Source organism: Salvelinus namaycush, chromosome 12 (genome assembly GCF_016432855.1).
Source record: "Salvelinus namaycush isolate Seneca chromosome 12, SaNama_1.0, whole genome shotgun sequence".
NCBI classification, from domain to species: Eukaryota; Metazoa; Chordata; class Actinopteri; order Salmoniformes; family Salmonidae; genus Salvelinus; species Salvelinus namaycush.
In genome coordinates this window covers 13,296,097-13,311,918 of record NC_052318.1, presented here as the reverse complement: position 1 = coordinate 13,311,918, position 15,822 = coordinate 13,296,097, and the positions used below count along the sequence as shown (strand labels likewise).

The following is a 15,822-nucleotide window of genomic DNA, read 5'->3' as shown; positions in this document are numbered from 1 at the left end:
TGGAGGTCCTGGGTTGACGTGGTTACACGTAGTCTATGGTTGTGAGGCTGGTTGGACATACTGCCAAATTCTCGAAAACTACTCGGCTTAAGGTAGAGAAATTAACATTAAATTCCATTAAATTCTCTGGCAACAGCTCTGGTGGACATTCCTGCAGTCGGCATGCCAATTTGCATGCTCAACTTGAGACATCTGTGGCATTGTGTTGTGTGACAAAACTGCACATTTTAAAGTGGCCTTTTATTCCCAGCACAAGGTTCACCTGTGTAATGATCATGCTGTTTAATCAGCTTCTTGATATGTTACACCAGTCAGGTGGATAGATTATCTTGGCAAAGGAGCAATGCTCACTAAAAGGGATGTAAACGTATGGAACATTTTCTGGGATCTTTTATTTCAGCTCATGAAACATGGGACCAATACTTTACATGTTGTGTTTATATTTTTGCTCAGTATATATTCAAATACAGAAACCTTAACATTTGGAATAATATAGCCTAATAGTACCAACCTTTAGCTTGATGCTATACCCTTTAAAAGCCCAATGCAGCTGTTTTTTTACACCAATATCAAATAATTTCAGTTATGTACCTTACTGTAACAGATTACCATTAAAAAAATGGCAAAAGTAGCTTTTTAGCAAACAATTTCTCGAGCAATAATGTTGCTAGGACTGTCTGGGAGTGGTCTGAGTAGGGAGGGGAAAACTGAAAACTAGCTGTTATTGGCAGAGAGGTTTGGAACTCCCTTTGTCATTAGTCTATTAACCAATTTACCGCATGGTGATATCACCATGGAAAGCCAAAACTCATGCCCATGCAACCCTGCTGATTAGAATGTGTTTATTTTCAACCAGCAACTATCAGGAAATAACACTGATCCATTAGATTTTTTTTTACACATTAACACAGGAAAAATTGATTTTGACTGCACTGGCCCTTTAAGAACTAAAGAGAGTGATACAAGGCCCAGTCGGGGGCTACTTCTCAGCCCCCATTATCCTCTATGACTTGAGAATCCTCTGACTATTGATGGAGTGGATGGACAACAAATGGATAGCAATGAAATTCTGTTCCCACTGGTAGGTGATGCTCTCTGTCTTCCCTTAAGCTTGTTTAAATGTTTACCCGTTTGACTGCGTAAGACATTAGCTCCCTGATGCCTGGCATTAAATTACTACCGCAGTCGAGTCTCAGTAGGGGGGAACATTTGGTCCCGGAGTCATAAACTGCACTGAGACTGGCTTTTGCGGATTTAAAATGAATTACTTCAGTGGTTTCTGGTTATGATTTGAAATCCTATGTTATCTTTGTGCTCCCTTGCTCAAATAAGGTGGTATCCTCGCTATATTGATTATATTTCACCATCTTAGTGAGGTTTTTCTTACTTTTCAGTATGTCATAATAGATCTGAGAATGTGATGTAAAGTTGTTTTTTATAGGCTTTAGGGATGTAATGAGTGTAACGATGATGGAATGATTGTCCGTTACTTGTTAGGCTCTCAGGTTTTTCATTGTGTGCTCTCAATAGCAACATTTAGTTTTAAGTTTTGGTGATGCAATGATTTATGACCTCTGACAGCAAAGCTTAATAGGACCATTTGTCTGTGCCCCATGTCAGCTATGTGAGAAGGGGGAATGAGAATTTCCGGGGGCAACCTTTGCACCAGATTCTTAAAGAATGAATAGGAAGAACTGATCCATTGTCAACGAAAGCTTGCGTGTAATAGATCATGTCAGAAAGATCATATGGAAATGAAATATTCCAGCAAAAATGAATTTGAAATACATCATAAGGTGCATGCCAGAATTCTCAGAATTCTTTACATTAAATGATAATGATTTACATTAAATTGCTCTTATACATGTCTAGTACTGATGAAATTACTAAAATACTAAGTTTATACTGTTTTCTTTCAAGTGTAATTAGTGTTACTACACAGGTATAAGAGCATCCACATACATATATTGATTTACTTAGCAGTGCACTTTCTTTCTATAACATTCTTGGAGCATTGTTCTTTACTTTGATCATGGCTGTATAAAACAACTGTTTGCTGTGGGAAATGGCGGGAATGAATGCTTTGCCATATCATTGAGTCTGGGATGTAACGTATTACACTCAGTGAGTAGTGTTTGTGGTCTTGCTTTTAATCATGTTTCCTTTCAGGGCCCATGCCCATTCAGCACTGTCTGAGAAGGAGTCATTTTCTGGCGAGGAAATTGGTTAAATTCCCCTATTCCCTCTCACAAGTGCTCCATCTCTCAGAATGAAATATTTCTGTCTGTAAACGAGGGAATGTGTGATAGGCCCAGAGTATGTGTGTTGGTTTTGAACCATGGCATTAATATTTTAGAGCAAGAACTCCCAAGTAATGTCATCACTGCCATCTTTTGAACAGATGTAGTAATGCATGCCGTCATGGATATCAATACTGTTGAGGAGGAATCTCTGCATTGAACGAGGATATATTGGCATTAATATATGTATTATTACATGTTAATACTAACAGTTCCAGACATGAATATATGGGAATATTATTCAAACAAGAAAACAAAACAAATATCAACACACACACACATAATCTACTTACACACATACTTACCCATCTGATGATGGTCTCTGCTGAAGATCAGTGTCCATCTCCTCCTCCTCTTCCACCTCCATCTGCTCTTCATTGCTATAATCGCCATACAGCAGCTCTGCATCCAGAAGGTCCTCCTTCTCCTCGAAATCCATGCCTTCATAGTCATCTTCCTCCATGTCCTGATCTGTTATGCGCCTGAGCTCATCAGCCATCACCAGTCTCCTCCTCTTTAGGGATTGCAGTACACTGTAAAAGAAAATCTAGCTATTTCAACTTACTATTATTAACTGGTTCCGCAGGCTTTTTTTTGGTTTACTCATCTTTTCAGTCCAAGTGTTACCTAAACTAAAAACTTAAAAGCTCCAATTTAAAATGTGTTTCCTCAAATTGTCTCATATGTTTATTCAACTAGAAATGATTATTTGGGCATCTTACATAAAAAAGGCTGTGGAACAAACACACAGTGCGTTTAACATACAGGTAAAATGTATTCAATTTACATATTTGACACACATTGACATTGTGCATGTTAATTTATACAGTAATTATGGTCTATTCAATCTGCGTTCCAGATTTCGTGATAGAAATGTAAAGGTAATTTCCGATTGAGCCGACATATGCAGCGTTTAACGTGAATGCAGTCTCCGCTAAAGCGGGAACATTGCCTTTAAATCTCAATCACGCTGTAAAGCTGAACTTCCGCAATGCGGATTGAATAGAACCTTAATATTCAACCTGTCCTCACCTGGGATTTGAACACAACCTCTTGGTTGTACGGCTGCTAGAATCCTGACTAGAACCAAGAAATTTGATCATATTACTCCAGTGCTAGCTTCCCTACACTGGCTTCCTGTTAAGGCAAGGGCTGATTTCAAGGTTTTACTGTTAACCTATAAAGCGTTACATGGGCTTGCTCCTACCTATCTTTCCGAGTTGGTCCTGCCGTACATACCTACACGTACGCTACGGTCACAAGACGCAGGCCTCCTAATTGTCCCTAGAATTTCTAAGCAAACAGCTGGAGGCAGGGCTTTCTCCTATAGATCTCCATTTTTATGGAATGGTCTGCCTACCCATGTGAGAGACGCAGACTCGGTCTCAACCTTTAAGTCTTTACTGAAGACTTATCTCTTCAGTAGGTCATATGATTGAGTGTAGTCTGGCCCAGGAGTGTGAAGGTGAACGGAAAGGCTCTGGAGCAACGAACCGCCCTTGCTGTCTCTGCCTGGCCGGTTCCCCTCTCTCCACTGGGATTCTCTGCCTCTAACCCTATTACAGGGGCTGAGTCACTGGCTTACTGGTGCTCTTTCATGCCGTCCCTAGGAGGGGTGCGTCACTTGAGTGGGTTGAGTTACTGACGTGATCTTCCTGTCTGGGTTGGCGCCCTCCCTTGGTTTGTGCTGTGGTGGAGTTCTTTGTGGGCTATACTCGGCCTTGTCTCAGGATTGTAAGTTGGTGGTTGAAGATATCCCTCTAGTGGTGCGGGGGCTGTGCTTTGGCAAAGTGGGTGGGGTTATATCCTTCCTGTTTGGCCCTGTCCGGGGGTATCATCGGATGGGGCCACAGTGTCTCCTGACCCCTCCTGTCTCAGCCTCCAGTATTTATGCTGCAGTAGTTTATGTGTCGGGGGGCTAGGGTCAGTTGGTTATATCTGGAGTACTTCTCCTGTCCTATCCAGTGTCCTGTGTGAATTTAAGTATGCTCTTTCTAATTCTCTCCTTCTCTCTTTCTTTCTCTCTCTCGGAGGACCTGAGCCCTAGGACCATGCGTCAGGACGACCGGGCATGATGACTCCTTGCTGTCCCCAGTCCACCTGGCCTTGCTGCTGTTCCAGTTTCAACTGTTCTGCCTGCGGTTATGGAACCCTGTCCTGTCCACCGGACGTGCTACCTGTCCCAGACATGCTGTTTTCAACTCTTAATGATCGGCTATGAAAAGCCAACTGACATTTATTCCTGATTATTATTTGACCATGCTGGTCATTTATGAACATTTTGAACATCTTGGCCATGTTCTGTTATAATCTCCACCCGGCACAGCCAGAAGAGGACTGGCCACCCCTCATAGCCTGGTTCCTCTCTAGGTTTCTTCCTAGGTTTTGGCCTTTCTAGGGAGTTTTTCCCAGCCACCGTGCTTCTACACCTGCATTGCTTGCTGTTTGGGGTTTTAGGCTGGGTTTCTGTACAGCACTTCGAGATATTAGCTGATGTACGAAGGGCTATATAAAATAAACTTGATTTGATTTGATTTGGTTCAATGCATTCCAATCTTCCTGCTATGCCACCATGTCTGTGTCAATGATTGATTTTGCTACACTTTGCACTTCAACTTAAATCTCAGCCATGATATACCTATTTTATTTATCATAGTGATTAAAGAGTAACATTAAAGAAATCTGTCCCACCAAAATTAGACAACTATACAGAAAAATGCCATAAATCCAGGAGATTGTGAGTTCAAATCTCAGGAGAGGACATGTTGAACAACAATTACTGTATAATAAATGAACATGGACAATGTAATCATGTGTGTCAAATACAGTGCATTCGGAAAGTATTCAGAACCCTTGACTTTTTCCACATTTTGTAACGTTAGTCTTATTCTAAAATGTATTAAATACAAAATGGTCCTCATCAATCTACACACAATACCCCATAATGACATAGTGAAAACAGGTTTTTAGAAAATGTACATAAGTATTCAGACCCTTTGCTATGAGACTCGAAATTAAGATCTGGTGCATCCTGTTTCCATTGATCATCCTTGAGATGTTTCTAGAATTTGACTGGAGTCCACCTGTGGTAAATTCAATTTATTGGACATGATTTGGAAAGGCACACTCCTATCTATATAAGGTCCCACAGTTGACAGTCCATGTCACAGTAAAAACCTAGCCATGAGGTCAAAGGAACTGTCCGTAGAGCTCCGAGACAGGATTGTGTAGAGGCACACATCTGGGGAAGGGTACCAAAAAATGTCTGCAGCATTGAAGGTCCTCAAGAGCACAGTGGCCTCCATCATCGTTTGGAACCACCAAGACTCTTCCTAGATCTGGCCGCCCGGCCAAACTGAGCAATCGGTGGAGAAGGGCCTTGGTTAGGGAGGTGACCAAGAACCTGATGGTCACTCTGACAGAGCTCCAGAGTTCCTCTGTGGAGATGGGAGAACCTTCCAGAAGGACAAACATCTCTGCAGCATTCCACCAATCAGACCTTTATGGTAGAATGGCCAGACGGAAGCCACTCCTCAGTAAAATGCACATGACAGCCCACTTGGAGTTTGCCAAAAGGCACTTAGACTCTCAGACCATGAAAAACAAGATTCTCTGTCTGGAGGAAACCTGGCACCATCCCTTCGGTGAAGCATGGTGGTGACAGCATCATGCTGTGGGATTTTTTTTTCAGCGGCTGCTACTGTGAGACTAGTCAGGATCGAGGGAAAGATGAACGGAGCAAAGTACAGAGAGATCCTTGATGAAAACCTGCTCCAGAGTTCTCAGGACCTTAGACTGGGGTGAAGGTTCACCTTCCAACAGGACAACGACCCTAAGCACACAGCCAAGACAACGCAGGAGTGGCTTCGGGACAAGTCTCTGAATGTACTTGGCCCAGCCAGAGCCCGGACTTGAACCTGATCTAACATCTCTAGAGAGACCTGAAAATAGCTGTGCAGCGACGCTCCCCATCCAACCTGACAGAGCTTGAGAGGATCTACAGAAAAGAATGGGAGAAACTCCCCAAATACTGGTGTGCTAAGCTTGTAGAGTCATACCCAAGAAGACTCGAGGCTGTAATCAATGCCAAAGGTGCTTCAACAAAGTACTGTAAATGTAATATTTCCTTGTTTGTTTTATTTAAAAAAAAATTGCAAACATTTCTAAAAACCTGTTTTTGCTTTGTCATTGTGGGCTATTGTGTGTAGATTGATGAGGGGGAAAAAACATTTAATACATTTTAGAATAAGGCTGTAACGTAACCGAATGTGGAAAAAGTCAAGGGGTCTGAATGCACTGTTTGTAAGTGGAAAACATTATGTTAAAAGCCCTGTGTGTAACTAGTTCCACAGCCTTTTTTTAGGTATGATGCTCAAATAATTTATAGTTGAATGAACATATGAGAGAATTTGAGCAAACACATCATTTTAAATTGATTGAATTTTTGCCAAAGTTTTCTCAAGTTGGAGCTAAGTTAACACTTGGACCGAAAAGTTGAGTAAACAAAAAATGGCTGAGGAACCAGTTACATAATAATAATTTTTAGAAACTACTTGTTGCAACTCAATATTAGGAAGGTGTCCTCTAATGTTTTGTACACTCTGTGTATATACTGTAATTAGTTGCTTTGTTTCATAAATCAATTACACATACTTATACAAACTGTTTGACTCACTAAAGGGCTGTAGACTGTCCTGAATGACATCATCTTACACCAAACACTTTCACACTTGTGTCTAGAAAACAACCTAACAGCTCATCCATCACATGGAGGTGAAAGTGATAGTGAACAAACACAAAATTTGCCAACCTATCTAAGTTAGGATGTAGTTATTTTAGTCATCTAAGTAACTTAGTACAGTAACAGTACAATAGTACAATAGTAGAAATAGATATCTATTATCAGGCAGGAAAACCATGTCAGAATACTTGATAGACTAAAGTTGGAGCATACGGTTGTCTACTATCCATCTTTCACATTAATGGTATATTCTGAGACCATTTTTCTACAATATACACAAAATATTGACAGAATAACGATCTTTATAGAATAAAAATCATTACATGTGAAAAGAAGAAGAAGAATTAATAATAATGAGACCGGTCCATAGAGGTAGATATATAGAGGACTCTAGTGTCCAAAAGCCTATTTTAGCATGGGCAGTGCCAGAGTTTGAGCCAATGCAGTTTCTGTCTGAACTTTGAGAGCACCACTTTCTCCTCCATAGCTGTTGCTAAGTGATAATTGACGCTTTCACATTGTGCTGTTTATTTCTGATATTTTTCTAAACCTATGAAGATGTCCAGTGAAAGCAGATTTGCAATTTGTTGATATCACAACATAGAACCAACTTGGATACACATTATCCTGAATGCTAATCAAAGAAAACTTCTGTTAAATTCGCTGCTATGTTTTGCTTGTTTACAGCTGGTCATTTCATAGGGAATTGTCTTAGGCGCTTTTGTACAGTTATATCACCAAAATGTTGAGAATAAAGGCGCTAACAAGGAGTCGTTGTAAAACCTGGCCGAACTCTCTTAATATATGGCTCTGAGCAGAGCCATGAAGTAGTCAACTGGGTGGGACGACATATGGGTTAAGAAAGGATCACACACAGTTGAAGTTGGAAGTTTACATACACCTTAGCCAAATACATTTAAACTCCGTTTTTCACAATTCCTGGCATTTAATCCCAGTAAAAAATCCCTGTCTTAGGTCAGTTAGGATCACCACTTTATTTAAGAATGTGAAATGTCAGAATAATAGTAGAGAGAATGATTTATTTCAGCTTTTATTTCTTTCATCACATTCCCAGTGGGTCAGAAGTTTACATACACTCAATTAGTATTTGGTAGCATTGCCTTTAAATTGTTTAACTTGGGTAGCCTTCCACAAGCTTCCCACAATAAGTTGGGTGAATTTTGGCCCATTCCTCCTGACAGAACTGGTGTAACTGAGTCAGGTTTGTAGGCCTCCATGCTGGCACATGCTTTTTCAGTTCTGCCCACACATTTTCTATGGGATTGAGGTCAGGGCTTTGTGATGGCCACTCCAATACCTTGACTTTGTTGTCCTTAAGCCATTTTGCCACAACTTTGGAAGTATGCTTGGGGTCATTGTCCATTTGGAAGACCCATTTGCAACCAAGCTTTAACTTCCTGACTGATGTCTTGAGATGTTGCTTCAATATATCCACATAATTTTCCTGCCTCATGATGCCATCTATTTTGTGAAGTGCACCAGTCCCTCCTGCAGCAAAGCACTCCCACAACATGATGCTGCCACCCCCGTGCTTCACGATTGGGATGGTGTTCTTTGGCTTACAAGCCTCCCCTTTTTCCTCCAAACATAATGATGGTCATTGTGGCCAAACAGTTCTATTTTTGTTTCATCAGACCAGAGGACATTTCTCCAAAAAGTGCAATCTTTGTCCCCATGTGCAGTTGCAAACTGTTGTCTGGCTTATTTATGGCGGTTTTGGAGCAGTGGCTTCTTCCTTGCTGAGTGGCCTTTCAGGTTATGTCGATATAAGACTCGTTTTACTGTGTATATTGATACTTTTGTACCTGTTTCCTCCAGCATCTTCACAAGGTCCTTTGCTGTTGTTCTGGGATTGATTTACACTTTTCGCACCAAAGTACGTTCATCTCTAGGAGACAGAATGTGTCTCCTTCCTGAGCAGTATGACGGCTGCGTGGTCCCATGGTGTTTATACTTGCGTACTGCTGTTTGTACAGATGAACGTGGGACCTTCAGGCGTTTGGAAATTGCTCCCAAGGATGAACCAGACTTGTGGAGGTCTACAATTTTTTTTCTTGGCTGATTTCAATTGATTTTCCCATGATGTCAAGCAAAGAGGCACTGAGCTTGAAGGTAGGCCTTGAAATACATCCACAGGTACACCTCCAATTGTCTCAAATTATGTCAATTAGCCTATCAGAAGCTTCTAAAGCCATAACATAATTTTCTGGAATTTTCCAAGCTGTTTAAAGGCACAGTCAACTTAGTGTATGTAAACTTCTGACCCACTGGAATTGTGATACAGTGAATTATAAGTGAAATAATCTGTAAACAATTGTTGGAAAAATGACTTGTGTCATGCACAAAGTAGATGTCTCAACCGACTTGCCAAAACTATAGTTTGTTAACAAGAAATGTGTGGAGTGGTTGAAAAACAAGTTTTAATGACTCCAACCTAAGTGTATGTAAACTTCCGACTTCAACTGTAATTCCATCTAGGTCATCAGGAGAGATAAGCCAATGAATTGTACTCATGAGCAAACATTCCATAACTGCAGGTGGCTGTAAATCGCCAACCTTGGCTTTATACCTGTTTTATAACTGTTCAAACAACACACTCGAGGTGGCAGTATGCACCCTTTCAGTTTGTTTGCCAACTCATAGAAGTAGTAGAAGAAGTAAATTGACTACTTTAAAATGAAGATGACCTCAATGGTGCTGCCCATGCTCTTACAGATGCCATAATGGGACAGATACAAAGATGGGATGTCTATCTTAGTCTATGGCCAGGCCAAAAACACTAAGAATTTCTCATCCCTTAAAGTATTTCTAGCCAGGTAAGTGGATAGCTAAAATTGGGTATACCCTGTGAAAGTGACGGCCACTTCCACTTTACTTCATGTCCCATAATCTCTTGAATGGACTTCAAGATGATATCATCAAATTCATGAAAACGCTGTAATTTAAGATATGTCTAAAATTATATTAATATTTGTGTATTAATTTACTCCAACCTAATGTCTTTTATGAACATGTTCGATTACATTTCAATAATCGAAAACGTTCATAAAAGGTATGAGTAAATTACGGTATGAGTAAATTAATACACAAGTACAATGCTTGATTAGATAAGTTTTCACCTCCTGAGTCAATACATGTTAGAAAAACATTTGGCAGCGATCAGAGAGGCATGTTTGTTCTACATAGAACTATGCTATCTGAACGTTCCAAAACTTTGCGTCTTGGTGAACGTGCCCTGGATTGTGCAATATTTTCTCAATAGAGAGCAACAGTAATGGTGTTTTTTTGTAGGCACTAACTCCGCCATGGCTCGACCTGGGGTGGCAGGTCGAGCGAGGTAGCCTAGTGGTCAGAGTGTTGGACTAGTAACTGGAAGGTTGCAAGATCGAATCCCTGAGCTGACAAGGCAGTTAACCCACTGTTCCTAGGCCGTCATTGAAAATAAGAATTTGTTCTTAACTGACTTGCCTAGTTAAATAAAGGTAAAATAAAAAAATAAAAAAAATAAAAACACAAGGGCACGAGGGCACAACAAAGCCAGATTTGGCATGGGTCTTCAGATCCTCAAAAGGTTCTGTAGCTGCACCATCGAGAGCATCCTGACTGGTTGCGTCACTGCCTGGTATAGCAACTGTTTGGCCGCTGACCGCAAGGCACTACAGAGGGTAGTACATGACTGGGGCCAAGCTTCCTGCCATCCAGGACCTCTATAACAGGCGGTGTCAGAGGAAGGCCCTAAAAATGGTCTGCTGCCGCAAGGCAAGCGGTACCGGAGCGCCAAGTCTAGGTCCAAAAGGCTTCTAACAGCTTCTAAACCCAAGCCATAAGACTCCTGAACAGATAATCAAAGGGCTACCAAGACTCCTCTTTTTACCCTGCTTTTACTCTCTGTTTATTATCTATGCATAGTCACTTTAACTCTACCTACATGTACATATTACCTCAATTACTAACCGGTGCCCCCGCACATTGACACTGTACTGGTACCCCCTGTATATAGTCTCGCTATTGTTATTTTACTGCTGCTGTTTAATTATTTGTTACTTTTATTTTCAATTTTTCTTACTTATCTATTTTTTACTTAAACACGTTTTTCTTAACTTCTTAAAGCATTGTTGGTTAAGGGCTTGTAAGTAAGCATTTCACCTGTTGTATTTGGCACATGTGACAAATAACATTTGATTTGATTTGGCCAAAGCCCATGGTGATTTTTTTTTTTTTTTTTTTTTTACAAATACCAAAAATAAGGTCTGTGGTAAAGACAGGTTTAGTATATTTTATACATTTTGTTCTATGAGATAATATTAATCAGCTAGTGAAGCATTTTATTTAATCAAAACAAGAACATAAAGCACATAAAGGCTTCATAATTCATAAAGGTCATGACTGACTGATATTATCTCTTAGGACAAAATGTATAAGATCTCCTAAGTCTGTGTTAACCTCAGATCTTATTTTCGTCAGTTATCCCAAAACTACATTCTTTCCCCATAGGAATGGCTGAACGAACCAATAACTAATTTCAGTTTTTTAGGACTACAAGCTGGCGAGCTCTATATTTTTTGGAAAAGTATTTGCGTGTAGTGGTGAAGTAGTGTTTCCCAAACTCGGTACTGGGGCCCCACCTGGGTGCACTTTAAGGTTTGTGCCCTAGCACTACACAGCTGATTAAAATAATCAAAGCTTGATGATGAGTTGGTTAGGGCCCCAGGGCCGAGTTTGGGAAACCCTGCAGTAAAGGACCCTCAGGGTAGCACTCTGGCGGTGTTTGTGTAGTAATAATGCATGGTATAATGACACAAGGTTAGAATTTAGAATAATCTTCAATCATGTAAACTTTGCCTGCACTTTACCCTGCCTTCGTGTACATAAAAAATCTACCTCAAATACCTCGTACCCCTGCATATTGATCTGGTAGCCTACTGCTAATCACTGTATAAAGCTCCTTTCTTGTATATTTTATTCCTCCTGTGTTAGTATTTGTCTTAGTGTTATTGTTTTTAACTCTGCATCGCTGGGAAGGGCTTGAAAGCACCGTACGGTCTAAACCCGTTGTCTTAGGCGCATGTGACAAATACAATTTGATTTGGTCTTGCGTCTCATTACCATTTCTGTCTGCATACCCGCACATGCGCAAAACCCAGGAAACGCAGGCGAACAAAGAGGAAGCGTGGTAGCTAGCTAGGACTTAAAGGGAACTGAGTGTTGCCTTTTCAATGACTGTGTAGCCTATAGCTGCTAGCTAGTATAAGTGAACCGTGTTTCTAATATTTAAGCTAATGAGCCTCCTCCCCCACTTTAAACCAAGGTAAATAACATGTTTGAGCCCATTTTGAACCTTACCACATTTGGTTAAAGTTAGCTAAAAGCTAACGTTAGCTAGGTAGCAACCAGTTAGCCAATGACTGCAATCATGTAACGAGTTTTAGCGAGTTGTCATACTTCTAGCTTGCTACGGTTAAGTGTTGTTGTGAAACGTTCATTACTTTAGGGAGTAATACGCTACTCCATACATACTATATGGCGTTGTCTGGACAGCATCTCCATTTCCATACACGAACTAGCTTTTATGGGTTTGTTGTTAGCTAGCTGGCTAACTATTAGCTAGCTGGCTAATCGCCAAATGCGGGGGGGAGAGCACCATCTAGCTAGCTAATTACTTAACTAGTTAGCTATATTCCAGGCAGATAGTTGGCTATTATCTATACTGCAATGCATCGTTGTGAATAACCTTGAACCTTTTTACATTTTAGATATCACCAAACCAAATTGGATGCAGAGATTCTGTATTTCATTGGCACTTAAGACTGTCTACAATATACATTTTGGGAAACTGTGCAGGTGTCAACCCACCTGGAAACTGTTTGTCGCTTATCCCTTATCTGCAAACTTCCAAATTCTACCCCATTGTAGGGGCATCCTCCCCTATCCCTTGGACTGCCATCAGTGCACCAAGCCCCCTTGGAATCGCAGTCTTTCACTAGATTCCAATTTCAAGATTTGCTGGCGTCACTATTGTACTAACCAGACAGACATGGCTGAACAGAGATACTGTGTGGAGTATGCCAAACGTGGCACTGCGGGATGTAAGAAGTGTAAGGACAAAATCATGAAGGGCTTGACCCGCATCGGGAAGATTGTGCCTAACCCGTTCAGTGAGTCTGCCGGGGAGATGAAGGAGTGGTACCATGTGAAGTGTATCTTTGATAAGCTGGAGCGGGCCCGGGCCACCACTAAGAAGATCGAGGACATCACAGACCTGGAGGGCTGGGAGGAGCTGCAGGATGAGGACAAGGAGCTCATCAACAAACTTGTTGGAGGTACAATGTTTATATACTTCCGTCAATGTAGCAAGATTAAGTTCCACATGCCGAAATTAAATGTTTTTTGTAATGCATATACTGACCGACTCATAGGGTGCATGTCATGGCATTCAAGTTGGTGTTGTTCACCATGGAAGAAAATATTTTGACGTCTTTAAACTTTTCTTGTTTCTTGTCATGTTAATTGAGACGCCAGTTAACAACTCTTTAATTCTCTTTCAGACTTGATGGCCAAAGCTAACGTGAGCCCAAAGAAGAAGGTGCAAGCCAAGCTGAACAACAGTGGTCAGCTATCAGCTCCGCCTGCTGACCCTTCTCTGAATGCACCACGGAAGTTCTCTGGCTTCACAGGTGAGAGGGTATTCCAGTGGATGGATCAACCAGTGTGCACATCTGAAAACTAGCTAGTCCTGCTACAAAAGTGCAAATGTTTGTGTTTTCAGTTTCAAAACTATTTTATTCTGTCCATTCCACCAGAACATAACCCTGCTGTATTATCTTGTCTTTATTTTTTTCAATCATATTGTCCTTTGTCCAATCAGCTACTAAAGCTGGGAGCTCAAGCAGCCCAGGCCCATCCCCAGCCAAACCCAACCAGGGCAGTCCTCTTTCCGCACAGCTCTGTGACCCCAAACACAAGGATAGCCTGCTCCGGGAGTTCCGCAAGCTCTGTGCCATGGTGGCAGACAAGAATAGCTACAACGTCAAGACACAGATCATCCATGACTTCCTGAAGAAAGGCTCAGGGGGAGGTGTGTGTGCGTGCGTGCGTGCGTGCGTAGCTTAATTTATGTTGTAAATTGTCTCTGCAGTATTGTACTGCATTGAATGTTGTCCTCAAAGGTAGTTTTTTAAGTAGGCAAGTAGAATTACTTAAATACCTAATTTTCTTTTTCTCTTCTCCCTACCAGATAAATTCAAGGGAGATGTGTACCTGACGGTGAAGCTGCTTCTCCCAGGGGTGGTGAAGAGTGTGTACAACCTCAACGACAAACAGATAGTCAAGCTCTTCAGCCGCATCTTCAACTGCAACCAGGAGGAGATGGTGCGAGATCTGGAACAGGCCAGTGTTTGTTGAGTCCAGAACATGACAGTCAGTGCTTCTGACAAGTTATTCAGATTCATGTTCATTGTCATATAAGAGGACAATCTTAGCACATCTCTCATTGCATACACAAAACACAGCTGGGAACAAACACTAGTACATAGTCAGACATAAATGGTAGGTTATGCTGAGTAGGCTATCACAACATACAGCCCATGTGGTCCCAGAATTGGGGGTTTCAGGACTGACGTGTATTGAGTATAATTTTTATTCTGGGCGTACAGGGGGATGTGTCGGAGACAGTGAGGATGTTTTTTGAAGAAGGCAAGTCTTTCCCGCCAGCCGCCAAGAGTCTGCTCACGATTCAGGAAGTGGATGCGTCCCTTACCCGTCTGGCCCAGTTAACCAAGGAGGATGACCAGCAGAAAGAGCTAGAGGACATATCCAAAAAGTAAAAAAAAAATGTCTTCCTATTAGCAGACCTATACTTAATGATTTGACATCTTAAAATTCCTAGTAATTCAGTATCTGTCCACAATTCCTTCTACTGCACCAACATATTATGCATCTAAAGACTAAGGGACAGAGTCAACTTCTGAATATAATCAAATTATATAACTGCAGCCATACTCACACAAGTCAACCCTGTCTTTGTTGCAGATGCACCGGCAATGACCTGAAATGTATCATCAGACTCATTAAGCATGATCTAAAGATGAACTCTGGAGCTAAGCATGTGTAAGTCACCTTAGATTTACTCCTAACCTGACACGACAACATTAAAACCCTACGCTACAACTTCTAAACCTAATATACTAGAGCTTTCAAAGCATACATGAACTTTGAAACTTATTGCAGTATATTTGAACCAACTTCTCAATCAAATGTATCTTATGAACAGCTTGGATGCAGTGGACCCGAATGCCTACGACGCTTTCAAGGCCTCCCGTAACCTAGGGGACGTGATAGAGCGCGTGCTGAGGAACCAGCAGGACGCCATCAACGGCTCAGGCCCCAGGAAGCTCCTCACTATTGAAGCCTCCCTCATGACCCCAGTGCAGCCTATGCTGGTGAGCTCACACACATACACACACATGCTCTCACACACACAGATGCACACATACACTCAGCAGACATGCACACACTCGCCCTCTGCATACATACTCGCCCTGTACACATGAACTTGACACACAAACAAACTCACTCTGACACACACTTAGTCAGTACACACACCTGCTACTGAATGTATACACTGACATGGTGACTGAGTTCATCAGGAAGTGGATAGCAGATGTTGTTCCCATTTTGACTATTACAACCTACCCAAATCAGAAACCGTGGATAGATGGCAGCATTCGCGCGAACCACCGCATTTAACCATGGTAAGGTGAC

General features: G+C 41.4%; 1 protein-coding gene across 1 annotated transcript in view; it reads left to right on the top strand.

The window, feature by feature from the left end:
• Nucleotides 1-12,216: 12,216 nt before the first annotated feature.
• Nucleotides 12,217-15,822, top strand: part of lig3 (ligase III, DNA, ATP-dependent) — a 28,730-nt gene continuing 25,124 nt past the window's right edge. Inside the window, exons 1-8 of the mRNA XM_039005205.1 lie at nt 12,217-12,370; nt 12,816-13,382; nt 13,608-13,736; nt 13,928-14,137; nt 14,297-14,448; nt 14,715-14,881; nt 15,091-15,168; nt 15,332-15,500. Of these exons, the coding sequence (XP_038861133.1) occupies nt 12,836-13,382; nt 13,608-13,736; nt 13,928-14,137; nt 14,297-14,448; nt 14,715-14,881; nt 15,091-15,168; nt 15,332-15,500 (1,452 nt within the window). The 5' untranslated portion in view covers nt 12,217-12,370; nt 12,816-12,835. The remainder of the gene's footprint in view (nt 12,371-12,815; nt 13,383-13,607; nt 13,737-13,927; nt 14,138-14,296; nt 14,449-14,714; nt 14,882-15,090; nt 15,169-15,331; nt 15,501-15,822) is intronic.